Source organism: Tachyglossus aculeatus, chromosome 5, assembly GCF_015852505.1.
Source record: "Tachyglossus aculeatus isolate mTacAcu1 chromosome 5, mTacAcu1.pri, whole genome shotgun sequence".
Taxonomy (NCBI): domain Eukaryota; kingdom Metazoa; phylum Chordata; class Mammalia; order Monotremata; family Tachyglossidae; genus Tachyglossus; species Tachyglossus aculeatus.
The window spans coordinates 101,036,004-101,052,143 of record NC_052070.1 but is presented as its reverse complement, the minus strand read 5'-3'; the positions used below and the strand labels follow the sequence as shown (position 1 = coordinate 101,052,143).

General features: G+C 47.9%; 1 protein-coding gene across 2 annotated transcripts in view; it reads left to right on the top strand.

The window, feature by feature from the left end:
• The window catches only part of WDR93 (WD repeat domain 93), a 51,997-nt gene that overhangs the window by 2,505 nt on the left and 33,352 nt on the right, over positions 1 to 16,140 (top strand). For both annotated transcript variants that reach the window (XM_038747444.1, XM_038747445.1), the window contains exons 3-12: positions 4,149 to 4,341; positions 4,749 to 4,813; positions 5,387 to 5,465; positions 7,049 to 7,164; positions 8,040 to 8,078; positions 8,803 to 8,944; positions 9,585 to 9,765; positions 11,023 to 11,093; positions 12,721 to 12,807; positions 14,512 to 14,661. In XM_038747444.1, the coding sequence (XP_038603372.1) occupies positions 4,149 to 4,341; positions 4,749 to 4,813; positions 5,387 to 5,465; positions 7,049 to 7,164; positions 8,040 to 8,078; positions 8,803 to 8,944; positions 9,585 to 9,765; positions 11,023 to 11,093; positions 12,721 to 12,807; positions 14,512 to 14,661 (1,123 nt within the window). The remainder of the gene's footprint in view (positions 1 to 4,148; positions 4,342 to 4,748; positions 4,814 to 5,386; positions 5,466 to 7,048; positions 7,165 to 8,039; positions 8,079 to 8,802; positions 8,945 to 9,584; positions 9,766 to 11,022; positions 11,094 to 12,720; positions 12,808 to 14,511; positions 14,662 to 16,140) is intronic.

Here is a 16,140-nt window from a genome sequence, read left to right as displayed (position 1 = left end):
GCTGGTTTATGAGGCGGGAAGGATGGTAGTACCATCTACAGTGACGGGAAAGTCAGGGAGAGGGCAGGGTTTGGGAGGGAAGATAAGGAGTTAAGTCTTTCATTCATTCATTCATTCATTCAATCATATTTATTGAGCGCTTACTGTGTGCAGAGCACTGTACTAAGCGCTTGGGAAGTACAAGTTGGCAACATATAGAGGTGGTCCCTACCCAGCAGTGGGCTCACAGTCTAGAAGGGGGAGACAGAGAACAAAAGAAAACATATTAACAAAATAAAATAAGTAGAATAAATACGTACAAGTAAAATAAATAGAGTAATAAATATGTACAAACATATATACAGATATACAGGTGCTGTGGGGAAGGGAAGGAGGTAAGGCGGGGCGATGGAGAAGGGGAGGAGGGGGAGAGGAAGGAGGGGGCTCAGTCTCGGAAGGCCTCCTAGAGGAGGTGAGCTCTCAGTAGGGCCTTGAAGGGGGAAGAGAGCTAGCTTGGCGGATGTGGGGAGGGAGGGCATTCCAGGCCAGGGGGATGACGTGCGTCAGGGGTCGACGGCGGGACAGGTGAGAACGAGGCACGGTGAGGAGATTAGCGGCAGAGGAGTGGAGGGTGTGGGCTGGGCCGTAGAAGGAAAGAAGGGAGGTGAGGTAGGAGGGGGGCAAGGTGATGGAGAGCCTTGAAGCCGAGTGTGAGGAGTTTCTGCGTGATGCGCAGATTGATTGGTAGCCACTGGAGATTTTTGAGGAGGGGAGTAACATGCCCAGAGCGTTTCTGGACAAAGACAATCCGGGCAGTGGCATGAAGTATGGATTGAAGTGGAGAGAGACAGGAGGATGGGAGATCGGAGAGGAGGCTGATACAGTAATCCAGAACGTGATAGGATGAGAGCTTGAACGAGCAGTGTAGCGGTTTGGATGGAGAGGAAAGGGTGGATCTTGACAATGCTGCGGGGGTGAGACCAGCAGGTATTGGTAACGGCTTGGATGTGAGCAGTGAACGAGAGAGCGGAGTCGAGGATGACACCAAGGTTGCGGGCTTGTGAGACGGGATGGATGGTAGTGCCCTCAACAGTGATGGGAAAGTCAGGGAGAGGGCAGGGTTTGGGAGGGAAGACAGGGAGTTCAGTCTTGGACATGTTGAGTTTTAGTTGGCGGGCAGACATCCAGATGGAGATGTCCTGAAGGCAGGAGGAGATGTGAGCCTCTTTGCATTGGCCCCCATCTTCCACCCAGACCTGGTCCCTCTCATGGCTCCGTGGAAAGAGCATGGGCTTTGGAGTCAGAGGTCATGGGTTTGAATCCCGGCTCTGCCAATTGTCAGCTGTGTGACTTTGGGCAAGTCATTTAACGTCTCTGTGCCTGTTACCTCATTTTGCGGGCTTGTGAGACGGGAAGGAAGGTAGTGCCGTCAACAATGATGGGAAAGTCAGGGAGAGGGCAGGGTTTGGGAGGGAAGACAAGGAGTTCAGTCTTGGACATGTTGAGTTTTAGGTGGCGGGCAGACATCCAGATGGAGATGTCCTGAAGGCAGGAGGAGATGCGAGCCTCAGCCTCCTGTCCCTGGTCCCCCTCTGGTAGTACTTCACCATCGTCCCGGCAGCGGGTCGGGGGCGGTCGGACCAGCACCAGACTCGCCCCACGTCGCTCACCTCGCCGCCGCCATGAGGAGGCCGCTCGGACAGTCTTGGACATATTGAGTTTTAGATGGTGGGCAGACATCCAGATGGAGCTGTCCTGAAGGCAGGAGGAGATATGAGCCTGGAGGGAGGGAGAGAGAGCAGGGGCAGAGATGTAGATTTGGGTGTCATCAGCGTAGAGGTGATAGTTGAAGCCAAGGGAGTGAGTGAGTTCACTAAGGGAGTGAGTGTAGATAGAGAACAGAAGGGGTCCAAGGACTGACCCTTGAGGAACCCCTACAGGAAGGGGATGGGAGGGGGAGGAGGAGCCCGCAAAGGAGACTCAGAATGAACGGCCGGAGAGATAAGAGGAGAACCAGGAGAGGACAGAGTCTGTGAAGCCACGGTTGGATAGCGTGTTGAGGAGAAGGGGGTGGTCCACAGTGTTGAAAACAGCTGAGAGGTCGAGGAGGATTAGGATAGAGTAGGAGCCGTTGGACTTGGCAAGAAGGAGGTCATTGGTGACCTTTGAGAGGGCAGTTTTGGTGGAGTGTAGGGGATGGAAGCCAGATTGGAGGGGGTCAAGGAGAGAGTTGGCATTGAGGAATTCGAGGCAACGGGTGTAGACGACTCACTCTAGGAGTTTGGAAAGGAAGGGTAGGAGGGAGATAGGGCGATAACGGTAACTGAGGCACAGAGAAGTAAGGTGATTTGCCCAAGGTCACACAGCAGACAAGTGGTAGAGCTGGGATTAGAACCTAAATCCTCTGACTTCCAGGCCTGTGCTCTTTCACTGGTCATGGTGCTTCCCTACTGTTTCGTGTCAGAAACATTTAATTTAGAACACCTTTGTGGGTAAGGCAGGTTATCACAGTAATCCTATTTTTCTTGGTTTCTTAAGTGATGCTTATTCAAAGAACAGTGATAGTTTCCCTCTTTTTATCACTTAGAAAAGTTGCGATGGCATTTTAAAAATCAATTCTGATTTGTGTAATGGGATTGCATTATGTAGCTCAAATGATTGAATGGAGACATAGCATGGCCTTGTGGATAGAGCCTGAGCCTGGGACTCAGAAAGACCTGGGTTCTAATCCCAAATCAGCCACTTGTCTGCTGTGTGACATTGGGTAAGTCACTTAACTTCTCTGTGTCTCAGTTACCTCATCTGTAAAATGGGGACTAAGGCTGTGAGCCCCATATGAGATATGGACTATGTCCAATCTGATTCTTGTGTCTACCCCAGTACTTATTATAGTGTCTGGCACATAGTAAGTGCTTAACAAATACCATTTAAAGAAAAAAAAAAGATGACCAGTTTTACTAATGGGTGAGGATAGTTAAAAGTAATTGGGGTGAAAGTGACTGTGGGGATGTTCAGCAGCAGCCTCCTGTTTTGGAGAAGGGAGAACCTGTTTGGTGCAAATCTGAATGTCGGCAACTGTTCTCCATTTCTCACTGTAGTGGAAAGAGGAGGAAATTATTCTAAATTGCTGCCAGAGGGATTTTAGGTGTCGAGAAAGTAGAGGTTTTATCAGTCCAACAGTCAATAGTATTTATTCATCTTCATCATCGGTGGTATTTATTGAGTGCTTACTGAGTGCAGAGCACTGAACTAAGTGCTTGGGAAAATACAACGGAGTTGGTAGATGTGATCCCTTAAAAATTATTTTGATTACTAGTAAGCGCTCCATAAATACCACTGAATGAATGGATAAGATGATAAAAAGGAAGAACATTTCAGCTGGACAGGTGAGTAGACACTGAACCAGGTTCCTGAAGAAGGACGGGGAACTTTCTCTCCTGCAGATCTGTAAGAATAGATTAAATCCCCATGGTGTCTTGCTTTTGGACTAGCTAACTCTCCCTGACGATCTCATACAGAATTAACATCCCATGATCTCGAGCCTCCATTACATTGCTGGCCCTCGGTGATAGAATGAGAGATTTGACAGAGTAGTATTCCAGGGAGTATCCATATTCTAGAGGGTTCCCTTCCAATTTGAAAGCAGCCCATGTTTCAGACCGAGATCTGTGGTCAGTGGAAAGTCAGTCAGTGTACAGCAGCGTGGCCTAGTGGAAAGAGCACAGGCCTTGGCATCAGAGGACCTAGGTTCTAATCCCAGCTCTGACCACTTGTCTGCTGTGGGACCTTGGATATGTCACTTCATTTCTCTGTGCCTCAGTTCCCTCATCTGTAAAATGGGGATTCAATACCTATTTGCCTTTCTATTTAGACTGTGAGTCCCATGTGAGACTAGGTGATCACATCCCATCTGTAAAATGGGGATTGAGACTCTGATCCTACATGGAACAGGGACTGTGTCCAACTCGATTTGCTCGTATCCCCCACAACTCTTAGTACAGTGCCTGATACATAGTAAGCACTTAACAAATACCATCATCATTATTATCTTTCTTGGCACATAGTAAGCACTTAAGAAATAGTGTTATCATTGTTATCATTATTTTTATTATCATCAGCCTTATTGGTGGTGCCAAACCCACTCATTCCATTCTGTTGTGTTTCCCCAGCTTTCAAAAGCGCCGAACTGCCTGACGACCTTACGAGGCTACCTGTTCATTGGGTTCTCCAGAGGACTGCAGGTCTTCAGTCTGTTGAGCAGCACCCGGATCTGTGGCTGGGAAGCAGCCAGAGTTGAGATCACTTCCATCTGGGCTGTGGCTATTGGGAATGAGACCCTTCTTGCCACCCTGGACGACATGGGTACTCAATCCTAGCATTTCCTTGGGTTCACTCTCGAGACTCCAGCAGAGGGATGGGGAGGGGATTGAGTGGTCTTCTTAGCTGAAGGGGAGGGGTGGTCAGAAGGGTAACCCATAACCAGCCTTGGTTTTCTGTACTGGAAAGACAGAAGTTTCAAGACTGAGTCAAGCCAAGTTTGGTGACCTGCCACAGAAGGGAGATGTGTCCATTTTTCCTCTCCACATCCCCGGTAATTCCCACGTACTCACCATTCCCATTGTGACTGAGAGGCCAACAGTCATAGGGTGTCTGCCAGATTGTTATCATCGGATCAATCAATTCCAAAATGCAAATCCACAGGGAATCAGGTCTCACTGGTTCAGCTGCTCCCCTTAAAGAATGACCTTTTATTTTCTTTCCTCTCACAGGTCTTGCTCGGCTGTTCTATTTTTACAAGGAGAATCTCTCCCTAATCAAGGCCATCAATGAAACAGTGAGTTCTCTCCCCTAACCTTTGCAGTCCTCCAAAAGGATGAGAAGGAAATAGCCCTCCCCACTAAGTTTATGTTAGACCACCACTCTCTCCACCTTCAGCGCCTAATTAAAAATCACATCTTCTCCAAGAGGTCTTCCCCAGTTAAGGCCTATCTCCCCTACACCCTCTCCATTCTGAGTCTCCTATGCACTTACATCTCTACCCTTTAAGCCCTTGCTATTCACCAGCCCTCAGCCCCACAGCGCTTATGTATTGTATTCTCACAAGCACTTAGTACAGTGTTCTGCACTTAGTAAACTCTCAATGAATACCATTGGTGGTGATGATATCCACAAGTAGGTTACAGTGTACAGGGGTCATCTTGGTTGTTTTCTTTGGCTCTCTTCTATTCTTCCCAAGATGCGGAAAACAGAAGACTGAGGATATTTCAGACATGGGCGATGTCGGAGTTATGTGAAGGCCAAATCAGGGCTTTTATTTTAATTTTTCTCTCTACCAAATGTAAGCTAAAATGTTTTTCCCTTGTCATTTGGCTGAACACCGTCTGTGCTGATGTTGGTTTTCTTTCAGGAAGATCTCAGCAAGCAAGCCACCTGTATGAAGCTGGGGCTCTCTCCTGCTGGGGAGTTTGCAGCTTTCCTTCTGCAAGGCAAGAGTAGCTGGGAACAGTCAGGATCCTTTGATCCAGTTTTCTTATTTGAGAGCCATCTCAGTCCTGCCCCTAGAAAGAGCAGCAGCTCAACTTGATCTTTTACACTAGTCAAACAATCAATGGTATTTATTGAGCACTTACGGTGTGCAGAGCACTGTATTAAGCCCTTGGGAGAGTACAACAGAGGTAGACATGTTCCCTGACAAAAGGAGCTTACAGTCTAGAGTAATGAGACCCAAATGCCTTTGTCTCTAGAAGACTGCACATGCTGATTGTAGATGGGGAATAGGTCTACCAACTTTATTGCAATGTACTCTCCCAAGTGCTTAAGAACAGTGCCGTGCACAAAGTAAACCCTCAATAAAAGCATTCATCGACTGATACACAGGTGCTAACTGGCTCCAATCTCACCTAGAGGCTGAGAATACTCTCCTAATGTCCCCTGGCAAGCAGGTGAGTTTTGTGTATTTCAGAAGGACAGTTTTCCTTCCAAAATAAGAGTTGCTTCAAAAGTATCTATTTTTGGATGCAGATCGCAAGCTGTGACCCAGGGACCTCCTTCTCTTCTGAAATCGAGTAGCACTCATAGCCAATTTCCTTCTTAGTCCATGTTTGTCTGGGTTTAGATGTGTACCAGGTCCACAGTTCTGAGTGTGGAGCCACAGCTGGAGGAAGGGTCAGGAGCCCAGGGAAGATTCACACTGTGGGGCAAAAGATGGGGAGTAAAAAGCTCCCTCCATCCATGAACCTTACCTTTTACCCTTGCAACCAAGCTAAGACTCAATTCCTGTTGGGGTTAAAGCTTCCAAGAGATGCAAGGTAGATGCTAGGTCTTCAAAAAAATGCTCTACTTCTGTTAAAAGGAGTAATAATCAATCAGTCAATTAGTGGTATTGAGGATTTATTAGGTGCAGAAAACTGCCCACAAGGAGCTTACAGTCTAGAAAGGAGCTTTCAGTTTAGAAATAATATTTACTGAGCATTTTCTGTGTGCAGAGCACTGTACTAAACACTGAGAAAAGCATACACAGTGGGAATTAGGCACGATCCCTGGCTGGGGTTCACAATCTAAAAATATAATATCTCAAATATTTTAATGTCTGTAGACTGTACAGACTGTACAGTCTGTAGACTGTAAGCTCCTTGTGGGTAGGGATCACATTTACTAATCCATTATATTGTACTTTCCCAAGCGCTTAGAACAGTGCTCGGCATGCAGTAAGTACCCAATAAATACCAGTGATTGATAGATTGAAAAAGGGGAAGAGGGGACTGGTGACAGAGACTTAAGGAGGAACTTTTGTTCTACCGAATTACTCCATAGTTCAACAAGGAAGCCCCCTCTGAGGACATGGGGAAAATTGCTCCAGAAACAAAAGTTGATGCCCAGATCGAAGACCAGCTTTTTTCTTGGGCAAGGGGCAATGCAGAGTCTGTCTTGCTAGGGTTGATATTCCCTGGGTACTTGGCTGGAAACGATTGCTCCCTCCCCAGGATTTCAGAGAAATCAGGTTCCTTGTATAAGAGGACTTTTCATCCACTCTACAGTTGCTCAATTGTTGCCCGCTGTCCCAGTGCAGGAGGTGGACAGGTTTGGCTGGATGTGTACCGATTGCCCAAGGATTCTTGGCTCCGTGAGATGGAACACCCCCATTCGGCAGGAACGAGCAAGAAGAAAATGAGCCAGAACCATCTGGTAGGGAACACACGAGTTTTCAAGCACTGTGGGTCTCCCTACCTTTGGCCTACATCTGTCCCCGCAAATCCTGCCCACAGCTTAGCCCAAGCTGAGCCGAACAAGGCATTGTGGAAGTTGAGGAAAGGGGATACAGAGAAGGCCATAAATTCCTTCCACTCCAGTTCCATTGCTCAGGACAGAACAGATCATTCTAAAAGAGGAGCAGTGTGGCCTGGTGAAAAGACCATGGACCTGGGAGTCAGAGGACCTGGGTTCTAATTCCAGTTCCTCCTTTTGTCTATTTGGTGATCTTGGGCAAGTCACCTCACTTCTCTTTGCCTCAGTTCCCTCATCTGTTAAGTAGGGATTAAGACTGTGAGCCCGAAGTGGGCCATGGACTGTGTCCAACCTGAATAGCTAGTATCTACCTCAGTGCTTAATAAGGTGCCTCGCACATAGTCAGCGCTTAACAAATATCATTAAAAAAATAGGTAAGTCTTGAGCCTGCGGCTCTTCAATAGGTGCTTAACAGGGACCATCTAAAACAGCAAGCTGTAGTGCGGCAATTTTGGAGGTTTTTGAGCAGCTAGAGAGGTGATCAATAGAGAAGCAGCGTGGCCTAGCCGAAAGAGCATGGACCTGGGGGTCAGAAGACCTGGGTTCTATTCTCAGCCCTGCCACTTATCTGCTGTATGTTTTTGGAAGAAAAGCCACTAGCCAGGCCTGTCTGGAGCACGAGAGAGGGCAAGCAAGTTCTTGTTCCTAGGCCAGCCCCCTGAGGAAAAGATGAACGCTGTGTGCTATTGGGGCCAGAAGAAGGCGGCCCCAGCAGATTAGAAGGGGAGAAGGAAGATCTACCAGCTTTGTGAACTAATTCCTATTTCTCTCAACAGAAATCAGTGGAGTCCCTGGGATCCGAGGGTTCAGAGTTGGTAAGAAAAAAAAATTCCTATGGAAAACCTCCGGGAAGAATTGAGATTTGCATATGGCTTGAAAGTTTACCCTACGAATCAAGTATTCTCCTTCTGCCTCGGACTGTGAGCCCCCTGTGGGACAGGGACTGTGTCTGACCTGCTCATCTTGTATCTACCCCAGTGCTTAGTACAGTGCTTTGCACATAGTGAGCGCTAAACAAATATTATTACTAGTTGTAGTATTAGTATTATTATCAATGGTATTATTTTTATTGGAAAAAAACCCAGTAGCCTCTGTTCGTACTGGAACACAAATTAGGTCTTAGGCACTGGATATCTTTTTGTCTGGTGCTTTCTGAACTGCCCTGGCTGTAATCCAGAATGGGTGGGCGGGGCCACCTCAGCTCCAGGAGGGCTTCCAAAGTTGAATATTTCGGCCCCAAGTCCTTTCCCCAACTAAGCTCTTATTTCCTCTTCTCCCACTCCCTTCTGTATCACCCTTGCACTTAGATTTGCACCCTTTATTCACCCCTCCCTCGGCCCCACAGCACTTATGTCCATATCCATAAATGATGTATATTAATGTCTGTCTCCCCCTCCAGACTGGAAGCTCGCTGCAGTCAGGGAAAGTGTCTACCAACTCTGTGAGGTCGCATTTTCCCAAGTGTTGTAATACAGTACTCTGTACACAGTAAGTCCTCTGTAAATACGATTGATTGGTTTGATTGATTTCCCGGCCCAGAGTGAGAGTAGGTCACAGACCAGGCCCAGGAGCCAGAAGCGCTCAAGGTCTCTGTCCCCGCCACCACAAGACATTCGAGGAGATTCGAAGTTGAGCAGCCCCGTTCACATGTTGAAGATCAGACCACCCAAACCCATCACAGGTCCGTACCGGCCTCACCTGTATTCCCTTTCCTGCTGCTGCCGGCTACTCCCTTTTCCCTTTCTTCACTTCTCCCCACATTTCTGTCTTTTCTTCCCTTCCCCACACCCTTCCTGTTGGGGCAAGAGCACCATGTGCTCCTTCTCAATCCCATTTAATTGTTCTCATTCAAGTCCAGGAAAATTGCCGAGCATTGCCACTCCTCCACTGGGAGCTGTCGGAAAAAAACAGCTGCTTCACTCGGCCACCACAGCCTTCACTTTACTGGTCACTCATTTCTAACTTCCGTCCGTCTCCTCTTTTCAAGGCAGTTAGTTTATCATTCAGATGTGAACAAAGCCACGGAGTGTGGTGTCAGAGTGCTCATCTTTATTGAGTGTCTACTGTGCACCAAACACACTGGCAGTGGATTCAAGGAAGAAAGGGAAGGGCATGGAAGAAAACAGGAGAAGGAGGAGAGCTGTGTGAGCCTCTGCTCTGAACAGATAACGCTTTTAGGCCAGGCCAGAAGCTCAGCAAGTGGAGCAGGAAATGGAAAGTAGGAAGGGGAAAGGAGGAGAGTACTGGTGGCAGAAGAAATGGAAGAGAAGGTACACCGAGCCCCCTCAGACTAGTACGACTGTCCCTGGTTTTCTCCACAGGAACTGCATTTAAAAGTCCCCTGGAAGCCTTGCAAAAGATGGAGGAGAGCTCTGGGCTGGGCTCTGGGCAGAATCACCTCATCAAAGACAGCCAATGGGAGCAGCAGGAAGCAATTTTTTCCATTTTGTTCAAGAAATATCTGGATACGGAGTGCTCCGAATTCAAAGGTGAAAAGCCAAGGTGAGGCCGGTGAACTAAAGGGGGAAGTATTCATTCTACATGCCTTAAGGGCACAGTATATCAGAGGTCTCCAACCACATGCATCACTATCAGCTAGCAGGTAGACATCATTAATTCCTTGGCGAAGCAGGCTATGTGGGGTCACCCGGTGTGTCTGTGGCTGAGCAGGAAATGCAACAAGTCTCCCAATTTCCAGCCTTGCCCTCAGCTCACTTAGACCCCACACAATCCATGGTTTTCAACATTGTGGTGAAATCATCCCTGGTGGCTGTAAAAAATGGCCTTGCCCTTTGACCCTGGCCTGTTTAGCACTGTGCCTATCTGGTGAGCCTAATGGCCATTACCTAATGTACAAGAGAGGAAGCAAGCCTAGAGCTCGACTAGCCCTTAGGATGAGGGGACACACTTCCCAGGCAAGAGCTCTTTGGGGAGAAAGGGAGAGATCTCCCCCCTGAGCCCAATGCTGAGCAGGCCCTCCAACCCCCGAGTATGTGGAGTCAATCAGTCAGTTAATTGATTGTGTTTATGGAGCACTTACCATGTGCAGAGCACTGTACTGAGTGCTTGGGAGAGTACAATAGAACAGAGTTGGTGGGTACATTCCCTGTACAATCAATGACATTCATTGAGCACTTTCATTCATTCATTCATTCACTCAATCATTTATTGAGCACTTACTGTGTGCACAACACTGTACTAAGCACTTGGGGGAGTACAGTGCAACAGTAAACAGACACACTCCCTGCCCACAATGAGCTTATGTTCTGGAGAGGGGAAGTCAGACATTAATATAAATAAATAAATTACAGATAAATACCTAAGTCCTGTGGGAGGGGAGAAGAACAAAGAGAGCAAGTCAGGGCATTGCAGAAGGGAGTGGGAGAAGAGGAAAGGTGGGGGGCTTAGTCAGGTAAGGCCTCCTGAAGGAGATGTGCCTTCGATAAGGCTTTGAAGAGGGGAGAGCGCTTACCTCGTGCAGAGCACTGTACTGAGCACTTGGGAGAGTACAATACAACAGAGTTGGTAGAAGCATTCCCTGCCCACAGTGAGCTTACAGTCTATCCATCAGTGGTATTTCTTGAGAGCATACTGTGCGAGGAGCCCCGTACTAAGCACTTGGGAGAGTACAATACAACAGAGTTGGTAGGTACAATACAACAAAGTTGGTAGTCAAGTTTTCTGCCCGCAAGTATCCTACAGACTACAATCTCATTCTTTCCAACTCCTTGTTCACTGGAGATTTCTTTCTCTTCCCAGTCTTGCTGAGTTCCATTTTCTCCTTCCTGGTCAGATCTTTACTGTACCTACCGAACCTGGGTGCCCTTCAGGTAAATGAAGATGCGGGAATGAGGAAGACTTCTTAATGTAGAAGGAGTTCTCTCTGGGAGAAGCTCCTGCTTTGGGGAAATATTGGGCCAGTCATTTAGGGAAATTTCACATTCCAGGTGCAGATCTCACTTCTGAGCTCCACCCTGATGGATCAGGAATCTAGTGGTGAGCAGCGCAGTCTAGTGGAAAGAGCCCAGGCAAGGGAATCAGAGGATCTGGGTTCTAATCCTGGCTCCACCCCTTGCCCACTGTTTGACCTCAGACAAGTCACTTCACTTTTCTGTGCTTCAGTTCCCTCGTCTGCAAAATGGGGATTCAAAACCTGCCCTCCCTCCTAAACTGTGAGCCCCATGTGGGATCCAATTATCTCGTAACTGCCCCAGTGCTTAAGTGCTTAACACAGTGCTTGGCACATAGTAAGCATCTAACAAATACCACAATTATTAGTAAGCTTGAAAGAAACAGGTCTGGACTCCTCAGAGGGTATTTGAACATTTTTGAGTGGCTGGGGGTGGGGTGGTGAAGTGGAGTGACATTTTTAACATCTTTCCCGAGGGAGAGTAGAGACAAGCATCATCTCTGTTCCGTCCTAACCCTGCCGCAGTGATACCACAGAGCATGCCTCAGCTTCAGACGCTTCACACCCTAAGAAGAAGCTCACAGTGGGCTGGTATCACGGGAGATTGCCTGGGGAGGAACAAGGGGTGGCTAGCCTGATGGGGAGGGATGGCAGGAGTCAGCCTTGGGCAGGGACTGCTCCTCTTTGTTTTCTGAGGAAGTGATACAAGGAAATGTGCCTGAGGTAGGTGAGATCATACTGAATGCCTTTATTAATGATGAGCCCTTGAGTAATACTCATTCTATTAATCATTTTAATGAGCACAACGTTTTCATGGCCATTGCGTGATGTAGGAGGGTGACTGGGGAAGTTCTCTCCCTCTCCACAAACAAGACTGAGGTCACACAGCAGAGCCAGGGTTGAAGTCTCTTGGCTTCCAGTCCTGTGTGCTATCCATTAGGCTATGCTGCTTCTCGTCATGAGGCAACCAGCTAGAACCCCAACCTCCCATCTCCCACACCGGTATCCTTTTCTGGCATAACCCTAAACTGCGAGAGGAGGTAGGAGGCCGTGAGAGGGAAGAAAGAAGGCATACAAACTTGGAAATCAACCATTCAGTCAGTGGTGTTGATTGAGCGCTTACTATGTGTAGAGTACTGTACTAAGCGCTTGGCCCCGTACACTGGAGCAGAGTTAGTAGACACATTCCCTGCCCATGAGTGTAAAGCTTATAAAAGAGACCAGAAAAGTAACCCCTAAGAGTAGTCTATTTGGAAAATGAAATTTGGAGAAATCGGGAGGATCTAACAGCAAGGAAAGATGAGTCAAGGGGACATGCCCAGCTAGTTATCCCCCCTCCCGAGTTATCCCATCTCTGATCAGCTGAGACACCTTACTTAGAACAGTGCTTGGCACATAGCAAGCGCTTAACAAATACCATCATTATTATTAAACTACCACAGAGTTGAAGGCCCTTAGTCAAGAGACCTGTGTGTACTGCCTATGGTCTTTTCCTACTGACCTCTGCTTTCTCCGAATAACCTCTTCTTCTTGATCTCATTCCCCAGGAACGGCCTGTGCCCTTGGGATTCACTGGAGTGGGAGCCACAATTTCAACCTCTATTCACTAGTCCGGTTGCAGAAGGAGAAAGCTGGTATGAGGTTTTACATAAACAGTCAGGTCCCTTTCCAAACATAAGTGGCTCATTGGAAATGCCCCTTCTTGTTTTCCCTTTAGGAGCCCAATGGAGAGCCTGAAGAAATCACTTGGTAGCTTTCAAACAGGATCAGTGAAGAGGGGCAGGAGATGGCCAAAGGGGGAACATTTTTAGGGACCTGGAACAGTGAAAGGGTCTGGGCTCTGGGCAGTTAAACTGCTGCAGTCCCTTCCTCACACTACCCGCAGCTGGCCTCATGGGACCAGCAGAGTGTGAATGACTCAGTGCAAGCCAACACCACTACTGCCAAAAAAACTTAAGTGCATGTCCTGCTGATGGTGGAATACTCCATCCTTTACTCTGAACAAAAGTTATCTGCAAGTGTGCAACCTCAGGATATTGATTGTTTGAGCTCTGAAAAAAGCAGCATGGCACTGTGGAAAGATCATGGGCTTTGGAGTCAGAGGTCATGGGTTCAAATCCTGGCTCCACCAGCTGTCAGCTGTGTGACTTTGGTCAAGTCACATAACTTCTCTGGGCCTCAATTACCTCATCTGTAAAATGGGGATTAAGACTGTGAGCTCCCCGTGGGACAACCTGATCACTTTGTAACCTCCCCAATGCTTAGAACAGTGCTTTGCACATAGTAAGCACTTAATAAATGCCATTATCATTATTATTATTCTTATCTCTGATGACAGAGACCCCCAGGGGTGTACATCAATCAGGCAGTTGATCAACCAATTGATCATCTTATTTATTGAGTGCTTACTGTGTGCAGAGTACTGTACTAATGTTTTGGGAGACCCTTTTGGCAGACCCATTCCTTGACCTCAACAAGGCTACAGTCTAGATGGGGAGATAGACGTTAATAGAAATGTGACCCTCCACATGCCAGATGTCTGAACAGACCTATTTAGCATTTTCCTGATTGCCCTGAATGAGGTAGGAGCCAGAATAGGTCAGGCTTTTTAGCCAGTTCTGCTGGTGGGGGTGGTTGGGGGGGGGTGGGGGTGGGGGTGGTGGTGGTGGTGGTGTGTGGGTGTGTGTGGGTGTGCGCGCGTGCTTGCTTTCCCCAACAACTGACAGTGGAACTTCAATAAATGCTGCTGTCTGTGTTGGGTAATTGAGGTTAGTGGTGGATTGTTGCTTGTAGGGTAGCAAATGGAGAAAGCTTGAAACCCGACTTATCCTACCTCGTTGTAAAGGCGGGCTGAGGCAGAGGGGAGGAGAGGAGGAGAGCCTCCCACACCCTCCTCATGACTCCAACTTCGGTTGGTAGGAAGGAAAGATCACTCCAGAAGGACCACCAAAGGGAATCCCATAGCCAAACCCACTCAGCACCAACCTTGGCAGGTTTATGCTCAGATTCTGAGTTGAGCACTCCAGAGAGAAGCAGTGAGAAGGCCCATGGTCGGGGTATTTGTAGTGAATGAGCCCCATCTCCATAATAATTGTAATCGTGGTTCTTGTTACTATGTGCCGAGCACTCTTCTAAGCGCTGGAGTAGATACAAGTTAATCAAGTTGGACACAGTCTCTGTCCCACCTGGGGCTCACACTCTTATTCCCCATTTTAAAGATGGGGGAACTGAGGTCCAGAGAAGTGAACTGATTTGTCCAAGTCACGCAGCAGGCATATGGCGGAGCTGAGATTAGAATCCAGGTCCTCTGACTCCCAGGCCTGTGCTCTTTCCACTAGGTCATGCTGCTCCATCAGATCCCGATCAGAAGCCCGACACAGTCTGGCCATGTGCGGCCCCCATCGTGAGCTCAGCGGTCAGCTCCTGCTCGTCTTACTTGGCTCTAGCCTGCAGTGATGGGACGGTCACTGCCTGGGACCGAACCCAAGGTGAGCTCCCACTGAGCCTGTCTCACTCCAAGGGGTATCAATTCTTGGGGTGGCATGGGAAGTGTCCCAGAGTGAGGAATGGGCCCCCTTCCTTCTCTTCCTGCCCCCCATCTTCAACCGCTCACTCTCCAATGGTTACTTCTCCTCTTCTTGCCAACCTCTCATTGCCCCTACCCTAAAAAATCCCTCCCTTGACCCCACTGCACCCTCTAGGTATCACCCCATCTCTCTCTCACCATTCCTTTTCAAACTCCTCAAAGGAATCATTTACATTCTCTCCTGCCTCTACCTCTCTCTTTTCAAATGGTATTTGTTAAGTGCTTACTCTGTGCCAGACATCGTACTAAGCGCTGGGGTAGATGCAAATTAATCAGATTGGACACAGTCTATGTCCAAGTCCAAGGCTCACAGTCTTAGTCCAAATTTTCCAGATGAGGGAACTGAGGCACAGAGAAGTTAAGTGACTTGCTCAAAGTCACAGAGTAGACAAGTGGTGTAGCCAGGATTAGAGCCCAGGTCCTCTGATTCCCAGGCCCATCTTCTTCCCACTAGGGCATGCTGCTTCTCCTTGACCCCCTGCAAACTGGTTTCCCCCTCCTCCACTCCACTGAAACTGTCCTCCCTAAGGTTACTAATGACCTCCCTCTTGTCAAATTCAATGGACTCTGCTCCATTCTAATCCTCTCAACTTTTAAACTGCTTTTGACACAGTGAACTATACCTTTTTTCTGGAAACACTATTTAAACTTAGTCTACCTGACACTGTCCTCTCCTGATTCTCATCCCATCTCTCTGGTGGCTCATTCTCAGTATCTTTACGGGACTTCTCCTCTGCCTCCCACCCCATAACTGTGGGAGGTCCCAGAAGACTAGGTTCCCCATTTATTCTCTATTTACACCCACTCCCTTGGAGAGCTCATCCACTCCCACAGTTTCAACTACCATGTCTACATTGATGACTCCCAAATCTATATCTCCAGCTCTAACCTCTCCTTATCTCTGCAGTCTCGCATTTCCTCCTGCCTTCAGGACATCTCTACTTAGATGTCCCACCTACATACCAAATTTAGCATGACCCAAACAGAGCTCCTTATCTTCCCACCCAAGTCTCTCCTTCCCAGACTTTCCCATCACTGTTGATCATTCCTCCCTGTCTTACAAACCCACAACCTTGCCGTTTCCTCAATTGATTTCTCTCATTCAACCCACATATTCAGTCAGTGACAAAATGCTGTCAGTTCTACCTTCGCAACATCGCTAGAACCTGTCCCTTCCTCTCCATCCAAACTGGCCTCGATTACTGCCTCAGCCTTCTCTCTGACATCCCTGCCTCCAGCCTCTCCAGTCCATACTTCACTCTGCCATCTACATCATTTTTCTAAGATTATTTCTGAACCTTTCTCCCCAGCTCTTCAAAAATCTCCAATGGTTGCCTATCCACCTCCACATCAAACAGAAGCTCCTCACTGTCTGCTTTAG